This window comes from Belonocnema kinseyi, chromosome 2, assembly GCF_010883055.1.
Source record: "Belonocnema kinseyi isolate 2016_QV_RU_SX_M_011 chromosome 2, B_treatae_v1, whole genome shotgun sequence".
Classification (NCBI taxonomy): Eukaryota; Metazoa; Arthropoda; class Insecta; order Hymenoptera; family Cynipidae; genus Belonocnema; species Belonocnema kinseyi.
The window spans coordinates 98,003,828-98,018,251 of NC_046658.1; the positions used below are offsets into that span (position 1 = coordinate 98,003,828).

Sequence of the window (14,424 nt, forward strand, 5' to 3'; positions counted from 1 at the left end):
GCAGTGTTGCGGAACGAACGTGTTATTTACTTAAATAGCACGAGAATTCTGGATCAATCTGAAAAATCTCTATCCCTTCCACACACTACTCCTTTCCCCTGAAGAGTGAGTCACGCCTACCCCGAAAGGGAAATGGCTTAATCGTGTAATAATAAAAATAATAAAAATAATAAAAATAAGACATTTCGGAACTTTAAAAAAAAATTTCTTTTACATTTTTTGAAAATATATGTATGTAAGAATTTCATACTAAAATTTTAAGACGATCCGAGTATTCTAACTATACTTTTCCATCCTTGGAACATATATCTACTTGAGCGAGCTAAACCGTCGTGCGCTGGACTTTATCGCGTTTTTCTCAAAACGGTTTTACACCCAGTGTTAACGAAATCTCAAAAAGTACTAAACCGATTCTTATGAAAATTTGAACCTATATTTTGTACACTTATATCAACCCATGGAACTAAAATTTTCATTTAAACTACATTTTTTTTCCAAAAACAGGGGAAAAAAATGACGAATTTTTTGTTTGTTTTATTCCGACATTTTGTTATTTTCTCATGTATATTAAAAATTATAGTTCCATGGGTTGTTTCCATTATACTGAATCTAAAACTATCTGATAGTTCTGTTTCAGGTCGTTATCGACATTTTATTAACATAGCACACCTTCCTACTTTTCGAGGAGTTGACTTCAGCTGCAGTTTTCGAGCGTAAAAAGAGTATAAAAAATATAAAAAATGTTTTTAATAGATTTAAAAAGTCTATTTATTATGCTCTACAAGCAGTAAAATACTCTTGTATACTATTTTCGGGTATGCTTTAAACGATGCAATAATTTAAAAAACGGAAAATATTGACTTTCAATTAATAATTAACAAAATTAAAAAAATATCTTTTTTTTAAGCAATTTTTTTTTTCAATAAAAAAATAGAGAGGGAAGGAATTTTTGTACCGTCGCAAATATGCACAAAAGTACAAAAAATGTCTGAACTTTTCAAATCCGTTGAGTTTTTTACCTACGATTTCTTTAAAACAAAATGGCGGCCAAAAAAACAGAAAACAAACATTTAAAATTTCGTTTTATCGATATTTTTGGTGATTTTTTCGGTCAAATCATATAAATATTTAATATTTCAGTAAAAAGATATTTAAACAGTTTATTTTTAAATAAAATAAAGATATTTACTGTATATTAAGATATAACCGCGGTTCCACTGTACTTCAATTATTATGCTTTAACTTCAGTGTTACACAGCAAAGTCACGTAAAATTGTATATCAGTAAACATTAACTTTTAATTTTATGAAAATAGTATCAGTGAACCACTCAATCGTTGGGAAAAAACGATATTTCACTCACTGCATTGAATTTTGGTGTAAAAATGAAGTAAAATAGCAATAAAATGATTTTTTATAATCCTAATATCATGATTATACCTATTTAATACTAAATATTTTTATTTTGTTTAAAAATAAATTATTTAAATATCTTTTTACTGAATATAATTAAATATTTATATGATTTGAGCGAAATAATCACCAAAAATATCGATAAAACGAAATAAAAAAATTTTGGTTTCCGTTTTTTGGCCGCCATTTTGTTAAAAAAAAATCGTGGATAAAAAAACTCAACGGATTAAAAAAGTTCAGACATTTTGTGCACTTTTGTGCATATTTTCGACCGTAAAAAATTCCTCCCCCCCCCCTCTATTTTTTGATTGAAAAAAAGTTTTTTTTAAATTTGTTAATTATTAATTGAAAATCAATATTTTCCGTTTTTAAACCGTTGCATCGTTTAGAACATACCCGAAAATAGTAGAAGAGAGTATTTTACAATAAATTATTTGCCTTTTTTATAAAATTATTCAAGCTCAGACGTAAGATAGGGTTTCGTAATATTTTTAATAAATAAAACGGATCAGGGTGGCAGTTCGGCGGACGATTTTAAATTCCCGTCCCTTCCCGTTTCTCCCGGCTAAGAATAAGTTTTCTACCAAAAGAACGAATTTTTAATAAAACGCATCAATTATAAACCAAACGAGAAGGTTAATTTATTTAAAAGAAGAAGATGAATTTGCAACCAAAAATGTAATAGTTGACATTTTTTAAAGCTAATAAATGTTTCCAAAACAAATACTTGAATTTTGAACCGAAAGTATTCGTTTTTCAAAAAATACATGAATTTTCAATTAAGTAGTTGAACCTTGAGCTGAAAATACATTTTCTACCGAAGAAATTAATTTTGATCTAAAATTATGAATCTTCAACTAAAAAAAATTCAGTTCAAACAATATAATTAAACTTTCGACCAGATGGTTGAATTTTCTCCTAAATTGTTTATCTTTTGTTTTTTAGTGATTTGCGGTCGTGAGATAAATCGTGGTGATATTGGGGTTCAAAAAGTTCCAAAGGTCGCATTTCTTGACCAATTTTAAAGTTTTTTTTCGTAATAAAAAAATTACTAATTTGTTATTTGAGTTGAAAATAGAGTAGAAAATAGTTAAGTTTGTCAATTTTCCCGGCCAACTAAAAGTAACATATTCATATTCGTTTCTAAACGAAAACATTTATTTAAATTCATGACGTTTATTACAAAAACACCTCATACCCAAAAGAGTAAACATTTAAATAAATTAACTTCAAAACAAATATCGAAATTTTGCGCAAGAAAGTATCAATTTTTAATCAAAAATGGAACAGTTAAAATTTTAGTTGAAAAAGTTAATTATCAACAAAAAATAACGGATTTTCAAGAAAATAGTTCAATTTTCAACCTAATTGATGAATTTTCAACTAAAATGATGAATCTGCAACTGAAATAGTTGAATTTTAAACCAAAAATATGAGTTTTAAACTAAAACATTGAGTCTTCAGATGAAATAGTTGAATTTTCAACAAAACAAAAAATTAATTTTTACTAAAATATATTATTAAATGCAGGGTGTCTACTTTAATTCTGGAAACAAATTCCCTAACAATTCCAGGTTTTTTCCAGGTTTTTCAAAACAATTTAGGAAGTTTAGACAAATTATATTGCAAGCTATTCATAAATATATGAGCATAATCGATTAGTTAAATAAATGAATAATATTGAAAACAGAATTCATCATTTCTTAAATTTGTTTTTTAAAGTCCACGAATTTGAATAATAATTCAGACAAATTTTGGTTTTAAAATCTTATATTTAAAATTCAGTGCATATTTAGATAAAATTAAGGCGTTTACTATATTAAATTCAATTAAAACTGCTTGAAATTTCTAACTTTTCAAGTAAAAATATTGCATTTTCAACAAGACAGATAGATTTTTAAGCAAATAGTTCAGCTTTCAATTAAAAGGATTAATTTACTACCAAAAAGGACAATTTTCAACAAAATACATGAGTTCTCAAACAAATAGTTGAATTTTGAATTAAAAAAATTTAACTAAATATTTTAATTTTGTACAAAAAATTATCAGTTTTCAAGCAAAAATGAAACACTTGAATTTTGAGATAAAAAAAAATTCTCAACAACAAAAAATAGACCAATTTTCAACAAAAATGTTACAATTTTAACTGAAATGGATCACTAACTGGAATAGATCAATTTTAAACGAAAAAGTTGAATTTTAACAAAAGTGTTTAACTTCCAATCAAGTGGTACAAAAAAGTAGTAGTTATATTTCTTCCAATACAGATTTTAATTTTTAATAAAAAACAAGTGAATTAAAGAAAAAAGGATGAGTTTTCAAGATAAGTCAAGAAGATTAATTTTTTTATCAAAAAGAAATCATTTTCAACAAAATACATGAATTTTAAATTGAAAGCGATTAATGTTCAACCAAAATCAGAACAGTTACATTTTTAGTTAAAAAAATTTTATTTTATACAAACAAAAAAACTAATTTTTAACAAAATAGTCACATGCAGTAATGTAAAGCTACTTTTACAAATGAAGAATTATCGTTATTAAATTTTATAAGGCAATTCAAGAAAAAAAGTAATCACGTTCTCGAAAAAATTCCCAGACTTTAAAAGAAGTTCCCTTACCAAGAAGATCAATTTCTACACAAAAAGATGAATTTTCAACTAAAAAAGTTAATTTCTCAACTGAAAATCGAATAATTAAATTTTTTGTCAAAAAATTAATGTTCAATTAGAGATGAATATTTAACTAAAATTTTGGAATATTCAACTGGAAAGTAGTTACATTATCAGTTTAAATAAATAATAATTTTTAACCAAAAAAGAAACAAATTTTCAACAAAATAGTTACATTTTCGGCAAAAAATTTCTTTTCTTCCAAAGAAATAAGAAGTTTTCAATAAAATAGCTCATATTTTAACCAAAAAAATGAATTTTTAATTCAAATTATGAATCTTCAACCAAAAACATTAATTTTTAACAAAAGAGTTTAACTTTCAACCAAGAAATTTTATTTCCGACCTAAAAGGTACATTTTGTACTGAAATTCTAAATATTTAACTAGAATACTTGAATTTTTAACCGGAAAGAATTTAAAAAAAAATCGTAATTTTTTTTCGGGAATTTAACAGTATCGGTAATTTTATTTATTTTTTACTTTTTAGTTGCTCCCTTTTTGCATTATTACGCTTCGAGTTACTATTCAATTTAAAAAAGGGTAACTTCAAATTTAAAAATGGAAGCGATGAAAATAAAGCAAATATCTTATTCAGACTGTGAATTATTAATAACATTCCTAAAATTTTAAATATTTTATAATGTATTTGAGCTCATTTCAAAGGTAAATTTCCATAGAATTTTTGACATACATTTATAAAAAGTCTGAAAATCTATATATAAAATAAATTTTTAACTTAAAAAAAAGAATAATCGCGTCTATCCTAGAAAAGCTTTTCAAAACATATTCGCTACAGATTATTCGTATTAAAATATTGAAAAACAAGAATATTAAAAATAAAATAATTAAATTTTTACCGGCATGCGTTCCGAGGAGTCGCCAATGGGAAAATTCATAACAGATCGCAGGGTTTGTGCTCCATAATATTTATCACATGGCACCTTTAATTCTCCAAAGGTGTCTCTTTCCAATCTGTAACCTTGATTGCTGTCCTGCAATCAAAGAGAAAAATTCCTAAACTCATCTCCAATATTCCATCATTAATTTAATCACATAAATATTTAAAAAAGATTATTTGTTAAACTAATTCCGATTTTGCTACATATAAAAAAGAACCTAATTATAGTGCAATAAATCTGAAAATTACTTATCAGCTGGGAACACACCATTTTTAGTGAACAACACGACAAGTCGTATCAGCTTAAGCGAACAAACAAGTTGATTGAGTCGCTACCAATCCAGTTATGATAAGAAGGTGGAGAATATGCTGTTACTCGAAAAGTCAATTTCACACTGGGATACAAAATGTGTAGCGCACATCAGCAAAAAAATTACGAAACATGTGTGAAAGGGGAATAGAGTCGAGATGATTTGTTCTTTCACATGGCTGTTTATTCACGAAATATGAGATAAATTAATTGTATAAAGATGACCCAGGAGTCACGAAAGACAAGCTATTCAACTGGATTAATTTAACTAAAGTGAAAATTTAAATTATACCTTGTCAGCTAATACAATTTATATCTTTATGCCTTTATGAAAAACTCGCATAGAATTTCAAAAGTCGCATACAATTTTGAAAGATAATGGAGAAAAGCAGTATCAGACACTGAATGACTGAAATAATAAGTTTGTTTAGAAATATGGTAAATAATCATCATTGGGTTTCAAATATTCTTCGTACCATCAAAATAAACTTTAAAGTTAAAACAATTATCTAATAGTCATTCAGCTTGGAGGATTCTGAATATGAGATTAAAATATTTGTTTCTGAACTTTTTAATTGGTCAACTTGGATTGTTTTCAAATGGGAGAAATAACTTTTACTAATTTTTAACGTCAGGAATATTGATTTTCAACATTATAAATTTGAAATTACTCAACAATTAAGGTTTTGAGACAGTAATTTTTTATTAATTCAGATTTCACAGTCCAAAGTGCTTTCGAAATAGACGGTATCGTGTGATTTTTGACGAAAATAGAGGGATAAATTCTTTTAAATAAAATTATTATAGATACAATATTGATTTAAATAATACTTTAGCATCGTAAAAGCAATATGCAGTTGGTCCTAGATATGGTGCAGGCATAGCAGATTAGAGGCAAACAAAATTTCAAGGATTTAAGTACTCGTAAAACTTTAAACGAGTTTTTCTCGAAACAACTTTTTTCAAACTTTATAAGCAATTTACTGCTTATGTTTTTACCAAAAATCGATTCATTTCTTCAAAACCGCCCCCCGTGAAGGTGTTTAAAAAAAGACGATTTTAAAGGCGAGCTTGGTCGCCGCCATTTTCTATGAAAATTAAGATAAATAAAAAAAATTAATACTTTAATATGTATTAAATAAACCCTCGAAAAATAAATCTTTTTACTTTTTTCATATTCCAAGATTAATCGTCAAAGTTAGGCTTTATTTTTTGTCGCTAAAGTGGTATTACCCAATATTTGAGAAGTTTCAAGCAATAGAGACGAATTTTTAATAAAGTAACATTGAAGCTTCAGCCAAATAGTGGCATTTTCAAACTATAAGGATTAATCTTTAACATAAAAGTATGAATTTTCAACCAAAGACGAATTTTTAAAGGGCTGTAGAATTATTAACCTGAAATTTTGAATTTGCAACAAAAAATATCGTTTTCAATGAAGAAAGATGAGTTTTCAACCAAATACTTGAATTTTCAAACAAACGCACGAATGTTTTAGAAGACAATTACATTTTCAACAGAAAAGTTAATTTTCAACATAAAATCTGATTTTCAACTAAAAAGTTAATTTTCAATGAAGAAAGATGAATTTTCAATCGATTAGGATGAATTTTCTATCCACAAATATGAATGTTCAATAAAAAAGTTCTAATTTTTTTACGATAAATATTACTTTTGAACAAACTAATTGAATTTTCATCCAAATGGTCAAATGTTTAATCAAAATATATTAAACTTCGAACAAAAAAATGTAAAATTTTCAAGACAAAAAGACGATTTTTTTAAACGACATTTTCAATTAAATTTTCAAGCAGAATGCGATTTTTTTAGACTAAGTTAAATTTTTATCAGGAAAGTTCATTTTCAATCAAGAACGACGAATTATCAATCCCTAAGGAGGAATTTTATATCAAAAAAGACGAATGTAAGACAAAAATGTTCAAATTTTTCACCAAAAACGATTACTTTTGAACAAAACAATTGAATTTTCAAACAAAAAAGATTAAACTTCAACCACACAGCTAAATTTTCAATCCGAAAAGCCGATTTTTTTAAGGGAAGTGGAATTATCAGCCTGAAAATTTTAATTTTCAACAAAGAAGATCATTGTTAATCAAAAAGATAAATTTTGAACCACATAGTTGATCTTTCAAGCAAAAAGACGAATGTTTGAGAAGACAGTTTACTTTTTAACAGAAAAGCTGATTTTCAACGGAAAAGTTTATTTTAAATCAAGAAAGATGAATTTTTAATACATAAGGACGAAAATTCTGTCAAAAAATACAAATATTCAGCAAAACAGTTCTAACTTTTTACTAAAAAGATGATTTTTTAAAAAATAATTGAATTTTCAAACAAATTGTCGAATTTTCACACAAGAAAGATTAAACTTCAAACAAAGAGTGGAATTTGCATATGAAAAAGGCGAATTTTTATAAGACAGTTGAATCAGCAGTGTGTAAAGTTTAATTTATAAAAAATCATTCGTTTTTAGCCGAAAAAGAAGAATTTTTAACCTAATAGTTAAATTTCAAAAAAGAAAATGGGATTTTTTACCAAGCAGTTCCATTTACAACTAAATAGTTGGACTTTCAATCAAAGGAGACAAATTAAAAAGTTGAATTTTCATGCGGAAAAAAAGAATGTCTTAGAAGACAGTTAAATATTTATAATAAAAGTTTATTTTTAAACAAGAAAGAAAAATTTTCAACCACATACACGAATTTGTAACAAAAAAGGATGAATTTTAAACCAAAAATTGTTCGATGTTCTTAAGAGATTCTAGTCTTTCAGTTCGCATTCTAGCGAAAAAAATAAGCATAAGGGGAAGTTTCTTAAAAACAGTGAACAAAAGGGAAATTCCTTTAAAAAAAGGGGGCGGGGAAAAGAGTGCAAAGAATGCAATTGAATTTAAAATTAACTGATTTTAAACGTTTTCGACTCAAAAATTTCCAACTGTTGAGGCTGACAATTTGAAAAAAAAAAAAAACTTTTAATATGAATTAACGAAATTATAATTTGTTCGGTAAATTATTCGATTTTGAATGTTCTGACTTTTAATGTTGTAGATAAAATTAAAACCAAGTACATCGAACATCTGCGAAAAACATAAAAAAGTCACAAAAAGTCGAAAAAAGTCGAATAGGTCGTACGATCCGAACCCTGAGATGTGCCAAAAACACGATTCTATTATACCTTGTACCAATTAAAAGTTTATTTAAATGAAGATGATAACATTTAACAGAAATTTGAATTTTTCAATGAAAATTCTTTGATAATACACTGCACTATAATTATAGCTTGGAATTTTAGCTTCACAATGAAACTAAAAACAACACGAAATTTCAACTAGTTTCCGAATTATAACAAATGTAGACTTATGTTGGATACGAAAATTATGCAATTGACAGGCGATTGTCACTTTTTGCTTTAAGAGGCACGATTATCAATTTTTATCAAAATCCATTTTCAAATCAAAATTTCATTGACAATAAACATTAAATGAATAAAATTTTTTATTGACACTTTTTTAAAATTTCGCTTTCTCATAGAGAAATATTTATACGATTTTAAAATTTTGTATAAATTCTATAAGTTACCAATTCTAAATGTAAATATTCAAAATAAAATAAGTTTTCAAGGACTTTTTCTCGTATTTAAGTATTATTTGACAGAATCCATTTCAAATCAGGTAGGTTCATCGTCTTTTTTTAAAGTCCACCAGAAAATTAAAAAAAGTTTCAAAATTTAAAAAAAAGTGGTGCTTTTACTCAAAATATTAAAAATCGAAATGAAAATTTAACTTTTTTATAAATAATTAGTCTTTTCTGCTTTATAATTAAACAATTTTGTATAAAATTCATGTATTTTATTGAAGCTTCATCTTATGAGTAAAATATTAATCATGTTTCTTGAATAATCATATTTTGGCTAAGAATCCAACTATTTGGTTCAAAATTCAACTCTTTTATATAGAAAATTAAATTTCTTGTTGTAAATTCATCTTTTCCGGCTTAAAAGTCAACTATTTACTAAAAGTTAAAAATTTTTTATTGGAAACTTGTCTTGAAGATTCGTTATTTTGGGTGCAAAATTAATCTTCTTTGTTGAAAACTCATCTTTTTGGTTAAGAATTCAACTATTTAGTTCAAAAGTCGTATTTTTTCATTGATTTCAAGTAATTAGTAATTCGCTTTTTTTCAAAAGTAATTTTTAAACTGAAAATTTAACTGTTCCATTTTTGGTTAAAAAAAACTATCCTAATTAGTTGAAAATTCGACTACTTGGTTAAAAATTCATAAATTTGGTTGAAAACTCTGCTTTTGCTGGGAAATTAAACTGCTGGACTGAAAATCCATGTTTGTAGGTTAAAAATTCAGCTTTTGGATTTAGAAAATACACTATTTTGTTGAAAGTATAATTATTTTGTTTAAAATTGAACTATTTCGATGAAAGTTCAATTATTTTGTTGAAAATTATAATATTTTGCTAAAGTCATCATATCATTTTCTATCCCTGAAAATTCGGGAATCCATTGAAAAGTTAGGGAATTGAAATAAAACATTAATTTGAGGTCGACCACATTGCCAGATAATTCAACTTTTGCAAAAATCGTCTTTTTGATTAAAAAGTTCAACTGTTTTGTTAGAAATTTCATCTTTCCTGGATTAAATTAAACTAGGTATTTGGTTGAAAATTTAACAATTTTGTTGAAAAGTCATCCTATTTGTTTGTAATTTCAACCGTTTTTTTAATTCGACTTCTTTTTGGGTTAAAAATCCAAATATTTTTGTAGAAAATGTTTGGAATTTTTGGATGAATATTCAATTGTTTTTTGTTGTTGAAAATTTGTCTTTTTGATTCAAAAATTCTTCTGTTTTAGTATAAATTTTATCTTTCTAGGATAAAAATGCAACTATAGGTTAAAAATGTATGTTTTTCGTTTGAGTATTCAACTATTTTGATTGAAAATTTTGGTTGTATCACTTTGTTCAGATATATTTTTTTTTAAGAATCATATTTTTAGCGGAAAATTCATCTCTTCGTTGAAAGTTTCACTATTTTGTTAAAGATTTATATTTTTAATTGAAAATTCAGCTACGTGGGTAAAAGTTTAAATATGTCCTTTCTTGAGAATGCATCTCGTGCAAAAAAAATTACAAAAAAGTACAGCGTTTTTACAATTATAATTTTTTGTTAGACTTTTTAGTTACAAAAAGGTACAAAATCTTTTAAAAAATACAAATAAATGAAAATAACTCATTTTACCTTCTATTTTAGTATAGAAAAGTAAAAAAAATTAACAATAGAGTATAAGTTTCTATACTGCAAAAACTTATATAGCTTTTGATTAATAGTTTTTTATTTTGTTGTAAAAAATCTACAAACTTCATAAAAAACTACAGGATTTTGCATTTTTTTTGTTGAAATTTTGGTGCTTAACGTCATAAATATGATTTTAATTTTACAAAAATTATGGTTGAAACAGAAAAATATAAATTTTTACAAGCAATACTTGTGGAATCTGAATGAAACATTTGACTTGTACTTTACTGACAATTTTTGCTCGATATTTAATATGAAAGTTTCCACAAGAAACTACAATTAAAAAATATAGTACACTTTTACTAAGAACTTTTGCTAATACAATAAATTACAGATCAAGCAGCAATTTTAGTTATGCAAATTTTTTTAACATTAAAATTTATCTAGATATCTACATCTATAAAAAATACTTGCAAATACTATTAAAATATCGTTTGAATTAAAAATATTACATTGTTAACCAATTCAATTTGATAATTTTTAATTAAAGAAATGACATTTATTAATATTTAGCATTACTTCACTTTGCATTTAAAATTAAAAATTATAAATCGAACATAAAAAATAGATTATTTTAAACTGAATTATTTGAAATAAAAAGCATTAAATCGTCCATATTTCAAAGTGTTAAGTTTAAATTTTGAAGGTTAAAATATTAATTATTCTATTTAAAAATGTTTAATATGTGAGTTAAATTATTGAATTTCGATGCAAAAATAACAAATGAATAATTATCAATTTAGAAAAAATTTGATATAATTTAAGAGAAATTTTCAAGTTTTGGAAAGGTCCAAGATTAATTTAAAACTTGAAAAAATTTCAAAGGATTAAAAAATAAATTTAGCTTTTTGAAAGTTTCGAATTCAAATTATGAAGCTTTTTAAGGAGCTTAAAAGATTTTAAGGAAATAAAATTTTCAAGATTGCTGGGAAAATTTTAAATGCTTTTTTATTTTGAAAAATTAATTTCAAAAGAATATTTCAAAATGTTTTAAAAACTCTGATTAAATGCAGAACAATTTCTAATTCAAAAAAAATGAGGAAGTTTGATATATTTAGAAGTTTTGAAAATATAACAAGATAATTTAAAACTTGAAAAGACTTTCAAACATTTAAAACAAAATGTGGATGCTTGAAGATTTCGAACGCAAAATTTAGAAGCTTTTCAAGCATTTAGAAGGTTTCATAAAAATACATTTTTTATCAGAATTCTTGGGAAAAAAAGTGAATTTTTTCATTAGATTCCTGGAAAATTTGCAAACTGATTTTTATAAACAAACTTTTAAGAGAATATTTAAAAAGATTTCAAAAGCAATTCTGACGTATGAGTTAATGTTTCTAGCTTAAAATTACGTGAAATAATCGAACTTAGAAAATTTATAGCATTGAAAATGATACCGTGGATTTCTTTTTCTTTTTTAATCTTAGAACTGTACAATGTACAAAAGTTACAAATTTTTAATTTTGTAGTTTAACGGCTTTTAAATCGAAAATTAGCAATTAAATAGTGTTAAAAGCTTCCATTTTATTTGGGTAAATTATTGAGCGTTTGAAATAAATGATTGATAAGTTTTAATCAATTTCATAAAAAATTGAAAAATTACACTTTTTTATAAACTGAAAACTTCTTAAATTAAGAGTTAAATTTGGTTCTTTTTAAATAGTTTAAAAAATTCTTAAAATTCTTCAAAATTGTATATCAAAAACTTGAAACACCTGCAAGTTATTTTATATTTTTTTAAAATCCTGAAAAATTAAAAAAATTCCCTAAAAATCTTCCACATTAATTTTTGTATAAATTTGTAAACATTTTTAAATATTTTTAAATAATCTCTTGAAATTAACTTTTTTAAGTAAAAAATTATTTTCAATTTTCCAAGGAAATGATTTTTATTTTTCTGAAATATTTCAAAATTCTTAAAAAGTTTCCAAATTTGACTAGAAAATTAAATTTTTTTTAAATAGAGAAATTAAAATTGTAACGTTTAAAGTTAAGTTTTTTGTTTAGTTTCAAATATTCAATTTATAATTACTGATTTTAAATAAACAGTGAGATATTTCTGACTATTAAGTAATTGTTCTTTTTCTTCATTAAAAATTTTTTTAATTTAATGGTTTAAAAATGGACTTTGTTAAAATATTAAAGTACATTACAGTTTGAAAAATCATCAGTTAATTTATATTCCAGATGATCAAATAAAAATGTTTTTTATTACAACTTTTCTATTTCAAATAATTTAAATTTGTTAAGTCTTTAAACTGCATTTTAGAAATCTTCAAATTATAATGTACACTTAAAAATTAGTCTAAAATAGAAAATTAAAAGTGAAAGATTTTACAATTAAGCATTCTAAACTGAATGATATAATAATTGTAAAAGGTAACAATTCCACAAATTATTTAAACCCCGGTTGAAATTAAAGCTAGACAGATTATTTTATAAATATTTGTATAAAATTTCCGTTCAAAAAATAAATTCAATGTCATTTCCCGATTTCACAGTTCAGCGGCCAGCTTGCATATATTATCTTAAATTCAAAAAATTTTCATTTGTTTCAATCCGTTACGTAATTTAAGTACGGCCCCTCAATTTCTTTGAAGTTAAAAAATTTGTGATTTGAAATAAAAATAATGTTTAGATTTGAAAAATAACTAAATAATTTGCAAAAAAGAGGGAACCTTATTTTAACGAATTTATAAACAAAAGAAGGGAACAATGATTAAGATTAGTTTGAAAAATTGTAATATAACATTTAAACATATATGAAAAAATTAACAACGAAATATTTACTATAATGGTTCATTATTCCACACAGAAAACATAAAATTATTCTGTTATTACACAAACCCCAATTAATACCCTACTGAAAAATAGCTTCAAGAATTCGAAATATGGTAACAAAATATTTTTCATTAGGTCTATTTTTGGCATATATCACCTGATTATGTAAAGGTAAAAAAATTGTATTTTGAACTGCCATTGACAGAAGAAACGCTTAAAATTTCTTCCGCTAAAATGATATATTTTTCTGAATCCCTTGACTGTAGTTTTTTTTAAATAAAGTTGACTTTTTAAGTGAAAAAAGGGTATAAAAAACATTACCTTTGCAAAATTGCGAATTCTTGATTCTGACATAGTCAACTTCTTTGTAAACAAATTTGAAATTTCTTTCATTTGTCGAGCATTGCCTCCTCTTACAACTCGACATCGCAAAGCGTTAAAAACCATTTCAGTAAGGATTAAAATGTTTCCAAATATCACAATATTTTTTTCACAAGAAAACCCAGACGAGGTGAACGAAAAACACGGCTCATGCGCACGTGTATTGGGCATGAACGTATGAATCTCTAGATGCGAATGAACGGAACAAATAAAATATCAAGCAAGGCTGATCTTCCTCAAGAAAATTATTTGTTATTTCGAAACATTTGCAACTTTTATTGAAATCGTTTCTGGCTAAAAATTGTTTTGTATTCTAAATTAATATCTCCAACACAAAAATAAGGAAAAAATGTGGATTAAATTTGGACAAAAGCCGGTAGGTTTTGCTCAAACAATCTAGAAATTATTATTTTACTTTGGTTAATTCCTAGATACTTTGTGGGTTTATGGAAAATCTGATTGGCCAAGAACCTAGATGAAAACTCATTGTGTCAAATTATAATTTTTTCAATTGAAAATGTTGCAAATTAAAAAATTTGTGGCTCAGCTTGACTTTCAGGTTTCTGCCATCTTGATGCAACAACTAGAGGAGTTTACCAGCCGCGAGGCTACGCTAGCTGATCTAGTGAAGTTCCGCAAAAATTC

General features: G+C 25.2%; 1 protein-coding gene across 2 annotated transcripts in view; it reads right to left on the reverse strand.

Moving 5' to 3' along the window:
- The window catches only part of LOC117166995 (fumarate hydratase, mitochondrial-like), a 34,888-nt gene extending 20,948 nt beyond the window's left edge, over positions 1–13,940 (reverse strand). The window contains exons 1-3 of one of the 2 annotated variants that reach the window (XM_033351523.1): positions 8,488–8,639; positions 5,251–5,471; positions 4,942–5,076 (exon numbers count right to left, since the gene is read on the reverse strand). In XM_033351523.1, coding sequence (XP_033207414.1) covers positions 4,942–5,076; positions 5,251–5,253 — 138 coding nt within the window. In that variant the 5' untranslated portion in view covers positions 5,254–5,471; positions 8,488–8,639. Of the gene's footprint in view, positions 1–4,941; positions 5,077–5,250; positions 5,472–8,487; positions 8,640–13,719 lie in introns of those variants that run through there. The other variant, XM_033351522.1, reaches the window with a different exon arrangement.
- Positions 13,941–14,424: the final 484 nt, after the last annotated feature.